Below are 14,717 nucleotides of genomic sequence, written 5' to 3' on the forward strand. Positions count from 1 at the left end.
GCTGGTGGTCCAGAGACCACACCTTTGAGAACCACAGTTTCGGAAGAATCTCTTCTCTCAGACTTGCAATATTTCTGACTTGGGTAGAGCTAAACCACCCAAACTTTAGGAACCACCTTAAGCGTCTCTTAACACTCAGGCTGGCACCCATTCCTAGGGTTTCCGATTGGGTAGGATAGCTGGAGCACAAGATTTGCATTTCTAATCACAATTTGAGAGCCACTGATTAAATATAATGTATATTTTATTGTCTATTCGCTCCCTATTAGAATGTAAACTCTATGAAGCAGGCACTTTTATTTTCTGTCGTTTCTACTTGCAAAGAACAATATGAGGCACATAGTAGCCATACAGCAAATACATATAGAAGAAATAAATGAAAATTACTTATCCTACTGTTACATCAGAACACATCTCGTAATTTTATTGTAAGATTTTATAAGAAAAAATACAAATACAAAGTTAACAAACATTGTATAGTTCAACCCCCTCATGCAAGAAGGCATTTTTAAGCATTGGGCCACACAGACAACTGGAATATCGGTATTCGGGAAATAAATTATTAACAATTTACATTATAGCATTAGTATTGACACTAAATATTTATGAAAGCTACCATGTGCTAAGCACTTCATGTACTGTATCTCTTTGAATTCTCAAAACTATTGAGATGACTAGTGGTGTCATTTCCATTTTACAGAGAAGGGCTTGGTCACACCATGCAGCCCACTATCCATGGACTCCATGATTTTTATACTGTCTCCTTCCCTCCATGTGCTCTCCCAATTGGGAACAAAAAGGTAGGGTATGAAACAGGAGGTGATGGGTTTACTTTTTAGTGTCCAGACATATCAAGGTTTGAATTAAAATTCCCTGAAACTTTTATAACACTAAAGGTCATCTGGCCATCTTTCTATTATAATAAGATTCTAAAGAGCACTGGATTCTAGATGCAAATGTGGAACCATACAAATGTTCATACATCTTGTAAAGGATGAGAAAATGATTTTTAGGAGGCATTTGTGTGTGTGTGTGTGTGTGTAATTCAGAATAGTTTAGTCAGTCCGAATATTCTATCAAACCCTGTACAATAGCATTACACTTATGCAGAAAACAACGGATATAAATGAATACGAGTTAGTGATTCATTTTTTTTCCCCCAAACAGGCCGTTAGGCTAGGTATCTAATGTTTTCGTAGAGGGCCAAATAGTAAATGTTTTAGACTTGTAAGCCATATAACTCTGCAGTTATGGAAAACAACCACAGACAAAACATAAATGGATGGGTATAGTCTTGTTTTGAAAAACTTTATTTACACAACAGATGGCCAGTCCATGGGCCAAAGCTTGCTGACCCTTGTGTTTAAAGATTCCCATCTTAGTAGCATGAATAAAATGGACCAGAAAAATTTCAGGTAGCTTTGTCAAATTTATCTAAAAAAAAAGATTGCTTCTTCCTATAGAAACACCCATAGGTCCTATAAATAAAAATGACTTTTAAAAAAGACAATTCTAGCAGGCAAAAAAAAACCAGACATTTGTCTTTGTAATAAGCTGAATTAGCTGAAAGAATCCTTGTATTTATTTTTTACACAGCACAAATGCAGATGATACAGAAGTTCGTAATTCCCCACAAAACTTATAAACTTAACAACTGGGAATCTAAACATAATATTCAGAGTCATCCACAGCTATCCACTGTGTAGAATCCATTCTACAGCAGCAGAGGAGTACCTTAATTTAAAGCACCAAGTTTCCAGGCATTACTACAAATATCTTCTTTCCATTCTCTAATACATGCAGTCAAACTGCCTATGAAGCAAATATCAATTCATTTTATGCTTTAACAGATAAGGGAAAGCAGTTGGAAAACCAACATTATTAAGTCTAAAAGTGATCCTATCTTTTCGCCTTACTATATTTTCTCCCATGAAATCTTAAACTTTTAATGTGGCTATATTTAACATGAGTATAAATCGAAATTTGAACTTAATGTCTTTTCAGATTCATCCAATAGTTTAGAATGTTTATATTTGTTTTATGACTTGAGGAAAACAAAAACAATCTCGAATTTAGAATATTCTGGCACTCTTTATTAAAAGTTAAATTTATTATTTTATAGCAAAGTAATATTGTTTCTTTGTCCAAACATTACAGATTTTAAAAAGTTCCCCTAATGTATGTAAATATAAAGCTTATTCCTAGTATACATTTTACAGAGGTGTGTTTTCATTTTTTGAAGCAGGGTTCAATGGGCATTTTTAGGGTCTTGCTAACATCAGCCCTATATGCTCAGAGATGACTGAATCTACTAAATGGACAATGAAAACTAGTTGAAGCTGCTGATGAATGCTTCAATAAAAATCTGATACACACAGATTTCATTGTCATATTCAATGAAACTGAAGTCTTCCTTAAAACTGATCCTGATAGGCTGAAGACAGAGTAATGGACTGTTAGTTCCTCATGCCAAAAATACATGGGTTTGTCATACAAAGGCTTCATTCTCTGCCTGTTGTCAGTAATTTGAGAGCCTTTTGTAGATTCTGTACAGCAGTGCTTACATCTTCATACTGCAAAGCACTGCCAGCATATTTGCAGTACTTCTGAGCTCTAGCAAAGTCCTCTGGGGTTAAACGAATATCCCCTAGAAAAAAAAGAATAATTAAGATATTTATAGGAATACAAAAAGTGTTCTGTAAGGTTGGGCAAATGCTTATGTTTAAGATTAAAAAATGTATTTAAGGCTATGTAAAAACACAATAGGTTTTGTCAATCCCATATGAACTTTGATAAATTTTCTTCATTCTTTTCAATTGTCTTTTTATTACTAATATAAACCATAGACATAGCAATACATAATAACATAGATGAGTAAGATTTTCCTTTCAGAAGCAATAAGGACAAACAAGGATAGTAGCTTCGGTGTCTATGCTAGAATCACTTAGCCTCTCTTCATGGAACAATACAGACATACTAAACCAATTCAACCCTCAACTGAGCTGGAATATAAATGTAACCTTCAATAAAAAAAGGTGAATAACAAACTTTACGTAAAGAAAACCAGGTTGCTTAGCTTGTTTTAAGCATGAAAATATTTTACATTTTTATGCCATCCATGTACTAATTTCTTAAGGTGTTCCTAAGGTTTCTTAAATTTTATATCATTGAAATATACAATTAAATATGTAAACAGCCATTACAAATTATTTCTCCAAAATTTGTTCTAAGTTTTCTAGTTATACAGATGATTAATATGTAGAGCCCAAATAAACAATTTCAGTTTAAAAAACACATTAAAAACATTTCATTTAATCTAAAACAAATTTATTTGAATACATATTTCTAAAGACAAAATTAAAAATGGATATTGTATCTTGTCTTTTGAAATAACCACCATTTTCTCTGGAAATTTTCATGTATTTGGGAAATTCGTGTACTTGGAAATACAGGAACACACACACAACATAAAATTTAAAAACTGACATTACCTAGGCAAAGATTTCTAAGTAAGTAGCAACTCCAGGCCAGCTAATATAATATTCTGATCCCAATTATTATTTTCTAAAATTTTCAAAAAGAGTACTAAAACAATATATGCTAGAGTTTTTAGCTCAGTGCCAGGCACCTATAGGTACTTAATAACTTCACTGCATGAATATTAAAAAGCTGCATTTTATTTCCCACATTTTAAAACTAAGTTCATATAGAATAAAACATTAATTAAATTACAGATTTTAAAATACACATATACTTACACACAGTAACTAGTGTAGGGCACTACAGTAAGTCTTCAAATATTTGTTGAACTAGTAGTATTTAAGATTACATAAAACTTGGCCTTGTTGTGAATCAGGGATTACAGATTCCAATTTTAACAGAAGTTACTGACTTGGCATTTGTTACCCATTAAACCTAAACATCAACTACCAGTTTTGTTGACAATTTAGTCAGGTATGCTTCAGTTCATATTTTTGATCTTAAAAAATACCTACCAGATTCTTTAATGCTTTTTCAAATTATATTTAGGCTATATATGCTGTCTAGATGAGGGAAACATCTTTGAAAATTGAGTTTACCTTAACGCTACTCACTTTGTGCTTTACGTCTCTCCTATCTCAGGGCACTGTTTTAAATACACAGGGCATCCATCCAGAATTTACTGGATGTGCTGAAAGCAGGCTGTAATGGTCAGATTCATCTTATTTTTACAGCATTAGCTTTAGCACTGGTTGACATATCAGTAAAATGTGTATAACTGCAAGAACTATTATTATTTTTGTTTTATAAACTAAACTTATCCACTAAAGATTATTTTAAAACACAAATATATTTTTTCATAAAATAATTTCAATATTTATAAAATGTGAATGAAAATATATTAACAGAAAAATATTAGATATAAAATATATAAAGCTTACAGACATACATAACCAATTGTATAATTCATATATAAAATACAATAATGAAATAACCAATGTATAGATTTATATGCAAAATGTAATTTATAGACACAGAGATATTAGATTTATTTTCAACAATGAAAAATATAAGCAAACAAACCAAGTTACTTGCTATTTTGTATCACATAAAGCTCTCCTTCATTTAAAAAATATAGTAGTCTATAATCATCAATAAAATGTGAATTAAAATTTTAATCTAAGTAAAAATAAAATGTCAATTAGGATTCTTTTAAATTAGCATTTAATAACTCAACAGAGAAAATGAAAAAGATACAAGGGTAAACACATTTCAGGAAGAGAACAAGTGTTAAATTTCAATTTAATCTGATTTTGTACTCAAAATAGCAAATATAAACTTAATGCACCAAAATAAGAGCTGCTTTTTCTATCACTAAAATTTATTAGAGGCCATAATCAGAACCAGAAAGTGTGCAATGTGGGCCTAAAAGGTGTTTCAAAGATTGGAGGGGTTGTTTACTAATATACCTCTCTTCTGAAATCTTTGCTTGTAAGTCTCAGATGGGTTGGAGACAAGACCATCTATATATGACCATCTCCTCTTCAGAGGTCAGGATAAGATCAGGCAGAACAGAGCTAAAACTATCAGTTAAATCCTCTACTACAGTGGCAAAGAGAGCCTAGGTCAGCACTGGATCAAAGATAACATTACTTAGCGTAAAGAGAAATCACTGCATGCCCAGCTGACATAAGTATCCATTTCCAACGTTGATATATCTAATGTCATAACGGAGGATGGAACACTTAATTGTAAATATTTTCAAAATGGGTCTTTAGAGGCTCTTTCCAATTTAACTAGATAGCTCTAGAAATTCTTATGTCAAGGGCCTTGGATAATCTCATTCTGGTTACTCTCTCATCCTTTGACTTAGATGCAATGCACAGGACAGAACTGTCATACATACAGGCACTGTTGAGACATGTCACTTAACAATTCCAATAACAGTAGTAATAATTACAGGCAGAATTTCATTATGTCAAGTACTGAGCTAAACACTACTATGATATTATATCACTTAATACTAAAAAAACTTTATGAGGTAAGTTGTTATCCACACTCTTAACGCTATTCAGAAATGTAAAAGTAAAAAAGTAACCAGTGTGCTTCAAATACTTACCTATCCAATTCACTCTCCAGAGTTAGCCACAAATTCATTACAATATATTTAATATACATTAATTTCACACATACAATATATGCATTAAAAGGTGATAAATACTAAGCACTAAGGAGAAATATATAGCAGGAAAGGGATGTAAGAAGTACCAGAAGTGATGGTAATGGTAGTGACAGTGAATATAAATGCAGTATTTTTTAAAAAGAATTTTTCAGAGCAGTTTTAAGTTCACAACAAAGAAGGAAGTTAAGATTCTCATCTCCCCTTCCCCACCATGCATAGCTTCCTCCGTTATTAATCTCCCCCATCTGAGCAGTATATTTGTCACAATCGATGAACATGCATTGATCCATCATTATTACCGAGAGTCTACATTAGGGTTTACTCTTGATGTTGTGTTTTCTATGAGTTGGGACAAATTTATAATGACATATATCTATTATAGTGTGATATGGTTTGGATTTGTGTCCCCACCCAAATCTCCTATCGAACAGGAGGAGAGGCCTGGTAGCAGGTGAGTGGATCATGGGGGTGGATGCCCCTCTTGCTGTTCTTGTGATAGTGAATTTTAGTAAGATTTTATGGTTTAAAAGTGTGTGGCACTTCCTTCTTCAGCTTCCTACTGCCAGGTGAACAAGATGCCACGGGCCACGGGTTAGAGAGACGCAAGTCCTCCGTAGCCACTGGCAATAGACACTGTAATTTGGCCTAGTCTTTGTCTCAGTGGTGATTTCACGCTCACTCGATTACAACAAATAACTTGCTGGGATTTTGATGTTGACTGCCCGTAATCCACAGATCAAGTTGGGAAGAACTAATATCTTGAGAATACAGAATTTTCTTATGCATGATCATGAAATCTCCATTTATGTAGTTCTTTGATTTCTTTCATCAGCATTTTGTTGTTTTCTTCATATAGATCTTGTAATGTATTTTGTTACATTTACTGTATACCTGAATATTTTTGGTGGGGTGCTAATGTAAATGGTATTTTGTTTTCTATTATTGTGTTTATGTAAACACAAACACAACGGCAACATGTTTTAATTTCAAATCCCACTTGTTACGTGCTGCTTTGTGGAAAGCAACTAATTTTTGCATATTAATTATGTATACTGCAATCCAGCTATAACTGCTTATCAGTCCTAAGTGTATTTTTTAAATTGATTCCTCCAGATTTTCTACATAGACAATCATGTCATCTATGAACAATGATAGTATTATTTTTTCTTTCCTATCTGTATAGCTTTGATTTCTTTTTTTCTTACTGCACTAGTTAGGACTTCCAGTATGATGTTAAAATGTCAGTGTTGATATTTATATTTCATCCTGAGTGATGTACTCTACGTTTTGTCATTTGAAGGAAAATAATCTTTGTGTCTAGGTCAAATGAAATCCTTTATTCTTATATTCCATAATTCTATTACTGTTCAAAATCATGGCATATTTTTGTTTGCTTCCAAATTGAGATTTCTTATATAACTGCAAATGTTTCTTAGACGTTTTAGTTTAGCTTTTTTTTTTTTTTTTTTTTTTTCCCTCACTGGCAGGTTCTATAGCTTCTTATCTATGTTTTTCATATTCTACAGCTTCTATTCTATATACTATGAAATCCATGTATGTTTCTTAAAGGAGGGAGTTCTCAGATTTCTTATTCTAATTTTGGAGCAATTGCTTTCCAGGCACATGGGAAAGCTATCATGGAATTCTTCTTCGTTAGACTATCTAAAGAAGTATATTTCATCATTTCTTGTATTTCATATTGCTTTTTCTTGACTGCCATCCTTATCTTGATGGAGTACATCCTGAGGTAAGTTCCTTAAAAAAGGAATGTGCTAGGCAAAATGTGAGAGTTCTTACATATTTAAAAATATTTATTTTGCCCTAACACCTGCCTGACAGTTTAGATGGGTAAAGAATTCTAGGGTACTGGTTCTAGGTGGTAGACTAAGCATATATAATTAACTAGTCTTCCTCCTGAAACCATGTTGAAATGATAAAGTAATGCAAAAGGAAATAAATCCACAAAATTGAAAAGGAGAAAAAAAAATCTGAAAAGGGAAAACTGACAAGAGATTTAAAGAACATCTCCCCAAAACCGTAGAACAAACTGCTCAGGCAGTGCTAGGACTGTTAAGGTAGGTATGATATCCACCTCATTCCCAAAAGGGTCTCCTCATTCCATGGCTGAGAGGCAGGTAGGCTTACTAGCCAGTTCCTACTCATACAGGGAGAACAGAAAATTCAAGTTGAAAAATACACCTGCAGACATTATCAGAGGAAACTCAGTAGCAGCTGTTAAAAATAATCAAGGTCTTCACTTTAAATATAAAAGAAATAAATCTCATTTGACATATGAAGAAAACTAAAGTCTGAATGATAAAGACCAAAATAAACACAATGCCCGATTTGGGCTAAAAAACAAAGAGAAGTCAGAAAAGTAGTAAAGATTATGCCTAAACCAATCACTTAGCCTATAAACCAAACAACCAAAGTAACCTCAGACATTTTTATTTTCAATAATGGTTAGTTCCTTTCATTTTTAGATAATTTAATAACTTAGTGTAGATAAGAAAAGTCACAATCACAATTCACAGAAATCTTGAACTAAATTAAAATAATCTAGCATAGGTTTCCATCACAGCCTTGGTTACATGTTTGTTCTATATCCAGTAGTGTATGAAAAAAAGAGCTAAGGGGACACCTTTGAATGTTGGTATTTTTAACATCAAACAATCCTGGTTCATTTAAGTATCTAGTGAATACAGTCATTCAAAGAAATTTGTTTCAAATTACCTAGAAATTCAAATTTAAGTAAGAACATTTAAATATATGGTACTGTCAAGTTAAAACTACAAAACAGCAAACCAAAACAGAAGATAAATGTGTCTCACAAAATAGTTAGCTGACTTACCCTGGGAAATAGTATTGAAAAGTGCTGGATCAATGGCAGGTAGAGTCTGTGGAGCAGGTTGGATAGTATTACTTGCTACACCTGAAAGTCAGAAAAACATAAACGGGTATAAAAGTATTATACCTTTTAATTATATAGTAGGACAGCACTAAAAAATCATGAAGAAATTTCATTACCTTGCTTATTTTCTTAAAACATCAATGGATTCTAAATGGATATGCTTATTTGACGTTGGAGGATACTGAGTGTTTACATATGTGTATTGGCTATACATTTCCTAATATGTATTTTGTCTAATGCTTCAAATTAATTCTCAATTAAAGCTTATCAAATAACTGTAGAAGTAGTAGATTACCTACCTTTCAACTTCTTAGCCAATTAAATAATTTGGTGATAAAGTAGAACATAATTATAATTTAGTTTAACTTAGAGAATGAATCCAATTTCATCACTATGCATGAAATTACAAATAAACATTTGTAATTTTTTTAGTTTACACATTGTAAGATGATATTTTTACATATCTAATAAACAATTTTCCAATAAACAACTGTTTTGACTTTGTTAGAATATTTCAAAACTGTCATCAATCAATAGCTTAGCATTCTGGATTAATGGTAAGAAATGTACTAAAGTTGAAGATTATTTATTATGCATCTAAAAAAATTAACAAAAAGTATTGAAAGTCTCCAAAACGACTGAAATGATTCAATCAACAGTAAAATAAAATGAAGAAAAGTTGATTACTCCAAATCAATAGGGTTAAATAGTCTCTCAAAACGGACTGTTTGCCAAACTAATACACTGAATTCAAATAGTCAATTTGTAGGAAGTGTTAAGTGGAAAAAATACTGGGATAAGAAAAAGGAAACAAAGAAAAGGGTTAAAATAAAGAGGGAAGTTTCTAGGGGCATATATATCCATTGAGGGTTATAGAATAGTGGTTCCACAAAAGATGACTGAAGTTCTAAAATTTTCTAAAGGTCTAATGTTTTTCTGGTATGAAGTTCTAAAGTTCGTCTGTTATGAAGTTTTAAGATTTTTCTCATCCCCAACATAAGAGAAAAAACTGGTTTAAATATACACTATTTACCTCATTTAATTGTGTTTCAGGGCAAACCACCTCCATATTTATACCCTTTGGAACTATTAAAAGCCATAAAAATCTTACTTTTTAACTACAAATTAAAAATTTTTAAAGTACCCAGGGATACAGATGAAAGGTAAAGTTCAGATTTCATACAGTATGAAAAAATATAAAGATGAAAGCCTGCCTCTCCTACTCCAAGCCACTTTAGGGCTAGTACCAGTTTTTATGATACATTTCCATCCACCTTCAAACAACTGTGCGTCCAATCCAATCTATATATGTCAATGCTGCTCTTTGCTAAGAAATTTGTGTAGCTGTCTAAACCAAAATCTTCCAGAAGGTATACTTTGTGTGTTTTACAAATGATAGCTAAGTTTTGTATACTATACTGTTCTATGCATTTTTCACTTAATGTGTCCTAGCAGTAATTCCATATTAATACATACAAATCTGCCTTGCTCTTTTTAATGGTTACATAGTGTTCCATTCTATCCATGCACAATTTATAAAGCGATCCATTACTAATGGACATTTAAGTTTTAATTTCCAATCTTTTGCTATTACAAATGATGGTATTCTTATATACTGTGTATATGAATGTATTTATAGAAAATTGTATAGAAGTATAAACGCAAAGTGAGGAGACAGGGTGACCCATTCAATGGCTATTTTTTGGTTGATTTTGATAAGTGCTCACCAAATATATTTAAATTATAAACATCTGTCATAATTTTCTCCACAAAACTTGCCAAACACTGAAAGGCATATAAATATGTATTTTTTAAAAAATGCTAGAATGTAAAATCTGAGATGCATCTTCGGAGACCAGTCATGTCTAGTGCTTTGAAACAGATGTACCTAAATCTTATGTAGATTACATATATTGTTCATATACATCTTTAAAAACAAGGTAAATCTACTCCAGTCTAATAGTACTATAAATTGGTAAATTTGTAAGATCTATAAATTTGTAATTTATAGATCAATGCCATTCCTTGCTAAGTAATTTGCATTTCTATCTAAATTAAAATCCTCCAAACAAATCTTTTGATAGAGAAAATCATCCAGCAAGTGTGATTAAACAGACTCCTGAAAGAACGTAGCATTTGGAGAGATAGAGAAAAAGAAAGAAAGACATGTTACCTACCTTACCTATGAGGAACAGTATAAGCCAAGAATGAGTGAAACCTTAAGTGTAATCATGAGAAACAGTGTTGGGAGAAATGCGTAGGCCAGAGTTTCAACAACAGAGTATCAAAGTGTACAGAATAATGCAAATGTGGTACTTCTGACACAATATAGCTTACATTTTGATCTATGAAGGAAGCTACATTTTACAATAAAAAGGCTAGCTTTAATCATAAAATAATTTTATTTAATATAACTTTATTACTAAAATCTTCTTCTGTAATATGAGCTATAAAAAGGGTATATTTCTTGAGAAAGAAAAAAACATACACTATATAACCACTGCATGTGATATTTGTGCAGTGGTGAAAGCACAAGAAGCAAACACTTTGCCTGTTTAAACAATCACTATCCCTGTCCTCATTGCACCGCCTTTGCTTTTTTGTAGAACAAAAAACTGTAAATTAGTACATACTATTCTTTTCAGCTATCTTAAGGATTTCCCTTTGATAAAAGTGCATCCTGGACCTTTATATGAGGGAAAATAAATCATTCTTAAAGTGACTAAGAGGGGAAACATTTGGTATTATTTATATATTAAATGTTTTTTTTTTTTTTAGGCAACTATGAACTTTTCTTATTGTTTCAAATACACTAGAAAAAAAAAATCTGGGGCTAAAAGGAGGAGATTCCAACACCTCAAATCAATCTTAAGGGGAAATATACTAATCAGAAAAGTAGGTTTTAATTTGAGAGGATTTCAGTTCCTTGGAGGAAGAACACAGAAGGCAGGTGGCCAAAACATGAAGTTAAAAAAACTTGGATTCAGGTTCTGGTTCTGTCATTACTGGGTATGTTTTTCTTAGAATAATTGCTTAGTCTCTTGAGAGTTTATAAATTAAAGACAGTAATACATAATACAGTTGCTGCAAGAGTAAGTGTGGAAATTAGCTACGACAAGTCTTTGACTGGTAAAGCTACAAGAGTGTATAAAATATGATAGGGTCTCAATCTATAAAAGTTCTAAGTTTTTAATTTTATTCCTCCCTCTAAGGAACAAAAGAGAGGGAAAACAAGAGGCTCATGCTAGAGTTAACTGAATCAAAATGAACTGTTCATGACAGAAAACTTCCTAATGGAAAACAACCTAATATTTGTCTTTATGTCATCAATATTCTAGCCAGGAGATATATTGTGTATTAGTTTGAATATATAAGACTATAAATACTTTATTGTTTTTGTTATACAAAGCTAACAATTTCATATGGATCAATCTACTATAGCCCTCGCACTAAAAGTGTTTTCTCTTTTGTATACTCATAAAGTGTATCTATATCGAAAATATATATTGATGTGCCTATACTACAACTCTGCCTTGAGACAGACTGTCTAAAACAAAACTCCTTGGACAGTCTTTCTATAAGGTTAATATCTTGCCCCCAAGTTAAGTATTCATTAACTTGCCATTAAATACCTTGTCCTTCCTTGGCACAGAAACAGGAAGGAAGAGGAACAAAAGGAGGGAAAGGAGGCTAATTTGCTGAAAACTGGTTTTGTGATAGGTCTACTACTAGTCAATTTTTATAGTTTTTCTCTTTTAATAATTAAAATAGCCATGAGAAGTTAGTATGATTAATTTCATATTAGAAAGAGGAAAAACTTAGGCCAAGAGAAATATCAGTTGAGTTTATGATTTACGAAGGGGTAGAAACAAATAACCAATATACTTTTCCTCTAAAATGCATTTTATTTCCCCTTGGCTCCTCTATGACAATGCTTGTGTCTGGGACTCTTGATTAGGATTTAAACCTTCAAGTATAATTTGAATGGTATCCATCTAAGGCAAATAGATCTAAGCAGCTGGTTTCACTTACATTATTCTACACAGGAAATAATGAATATTTCTAAACATAACAAAATATTTAAAAGTGTTCCATGAAATTTTACTTCCAAAACACATGCAAATAGGTATGCCTATTAATGTCATCACATAGACCATAAAATATTAAAAAGGATGAAATATGCTGAATGAAGACACAAAAAGAAATCAGTGCTAAAATTATCATTTCATCAATAATGTTAAAGAAAATGCTAGCAATATTTTTGTAGATAATATAAACTTGAAAGCTTAAAAATAGGCAGAAAGATACTAATCATATTTGATGCTACAATGTTCAAACAGAAAACTTTTACATGTAATGTAATTCATGCAAAATAACTTACAAGGTTTGGGTAAAGTAATAGTGTGTTACATAATAGGAACAGTAGAAATCAGGGCTAGAAGGATGACTATCATTCTATTAATTAAGTATTTTAAAGTGTTTGTATAGTTTAGTGCCATAAGACACCTGGGATAAAAGTATATTTTTAAGAAAAGTTTGTGAAAAAATTAAATTAAATGTAAAATTTATAGTTGCAAGTTGCAAGTGTCCTACTTGGACATAAAGGTGATACTGTGTCAACAATGCAATTAAAGGGAAGAGTAACTGTTGTCAAAGTGTCTTTACTGACCCCGACTTAACTACCGAGGACTAGTTTTGTCAGATTTTTAAAAATAAAAACATACACATACAGTACTGATTTATTCAAAGATAGTAGATCTCTCTTTTCTGTTAGTTTTTTAAAGTGTCATATTTGTAAGGTTAAGATAAAAAACGAACCCCTCGTTTCACTTGTCTATGATTTCATTGTTACTGAGATTTTATGCCTCAAAGCCCACTCCTCATTATCATAATATGGCATGTTGAGGGCAGAGGCTTGGTCCCAAGGGAATAAGACAAGGCTAATCTAACCTAGGTATCACAAAGAGACCCTGACTGACAAATCCTGTAATAAACTCCATTCACCTTCGTGCTATTCTAAAACAATAGAGGGGAAAAGGCAAAAGAAGAAAAAGAAAAACAGCAATATACATGAAAAGCATAGAAACTAATCATTAATAAACTGTAAGGTAAATAGTAATCAATGCACATAATACTTGTCATTTCTCAAGTAACTGGAATACAACTAATACTAAAACTTTATTGTAAATAATTTAATGTTTCTTGGGGTTCAGATGGAATTCAAGGATCTTGGTGTGTTTCATGACCATCATTATGAGGCACATACATGATAAGAAATGAAGTTTTTATAAAAGGGGAATTAAATAAATCATTCAGTTACAGTTTCCTACCTGTGCTGTGAGGCACTTCTGCTGGTGTATTAGCTGGAGCATGTGCACCAGGAGGAATCTGTACTCCAGTATAGTTGCCTGATGGCACGTTGCTTGGGTCATAAGTTGAAGATGATGATGGCTGAGTTGGTGGAGTGGGCAGAGAGGCTGCTCCAGCATCTTCATTTTCTTCAACATCTATCAGATCACATATACACAATGTTATAGTAGGTATTTTGAAATACAAATGCCAAGTATTCTTATTTCACTATACACATGACAAATGGAATTTTTAAATGCAATTCTATTTAATGCAGTGGAGAAGTTGGCTCTATTCTTAAAAGAGTATTTTTAATTTATTTTCTTAAAAAATATAATCGTACCTGACAATATGATGATCATTTCTTTCAGGTTAATATTTTCTAATTCTGTAAACTCTTTGCATCTAGTATATTTTTATTTAAAATAAACTTTCTTTAAACTTATGAAGACTCAAGGACATTTCTGGCAAAACATGTGACATTTACGCTACCCAATAAGAACTCCATTTTCTGACAGCGGATTTTCACTTAAGATTTTCTGTGTACTACCTACTATATGATTATCTGTGTGTTAGTTGTTCAATGCATTTAGCTAATAAGCAAAAACAAAATAATAAACTTCTGCATTTGCCTATGTAGAAATGAGATATTTCATTTTGAAAAGTTCTGAAATGTAAACTTTTAAAATAAACTGTCTCATAAGCCAAATTTGAAAACTACTTTGAAAAATTGAATTTTGGGTATAAAATGACAATCAGCTGCTTTTGGGAATCATAGCAATTTAAAATAAAAGA

At 31.9% G+C, this 14,717-nt stretch overlaps 1 protein-coding gene across 2 annotated transcripts in view; it reads right to left on the reverse strand.

Moving 5' to 3' along the window:
• Positions 1–398: 398 nt before the first annotated feature.
• The window catches only part of VTA1 (vesicle trafficking 1), a 68,248-nt gene continuing 53,929 nt past the window's right edge, over positions 399–14,717 (reverse strand). For both annotated transcript variants that reach the window (XM_032274603.1, XM_032274604.1), the window contains exons 6-8: positions 13,904–14,080; positions 8,514–8,594; positions 399–2,647 (exon numbers count right to left, since the gene is read on the reverse strand). In XM_032274603.1, coding sequence (XP_032130494.1) covers positions 2,502–2,647; positions 8,514–8,594; positions 13,904–14,080 — 404 coding nt within the window. In that variant the 3' untranslated portion in view covers positions 399–2,501. The remainder of the gene's footprint in view (positions 2,648–8,513; positions 8,595–13,903; positions 14,081–14,717) is intronic.

Source organism: Sapajus apella, unplaced genomic scaffold (genome assembly GCF_009761245.1).
Source record: "Sapajus apella isolate SASKATOON/1434 unplaced genomic scaffold, GSC_monkey_1.0 scaffold6, whole genome shotgun sequence".
NCBI lineage: Eukaryota > Metazoa > Chordata > Mammalia > Primates > Cebidae > Sapajus > Sapajus apella.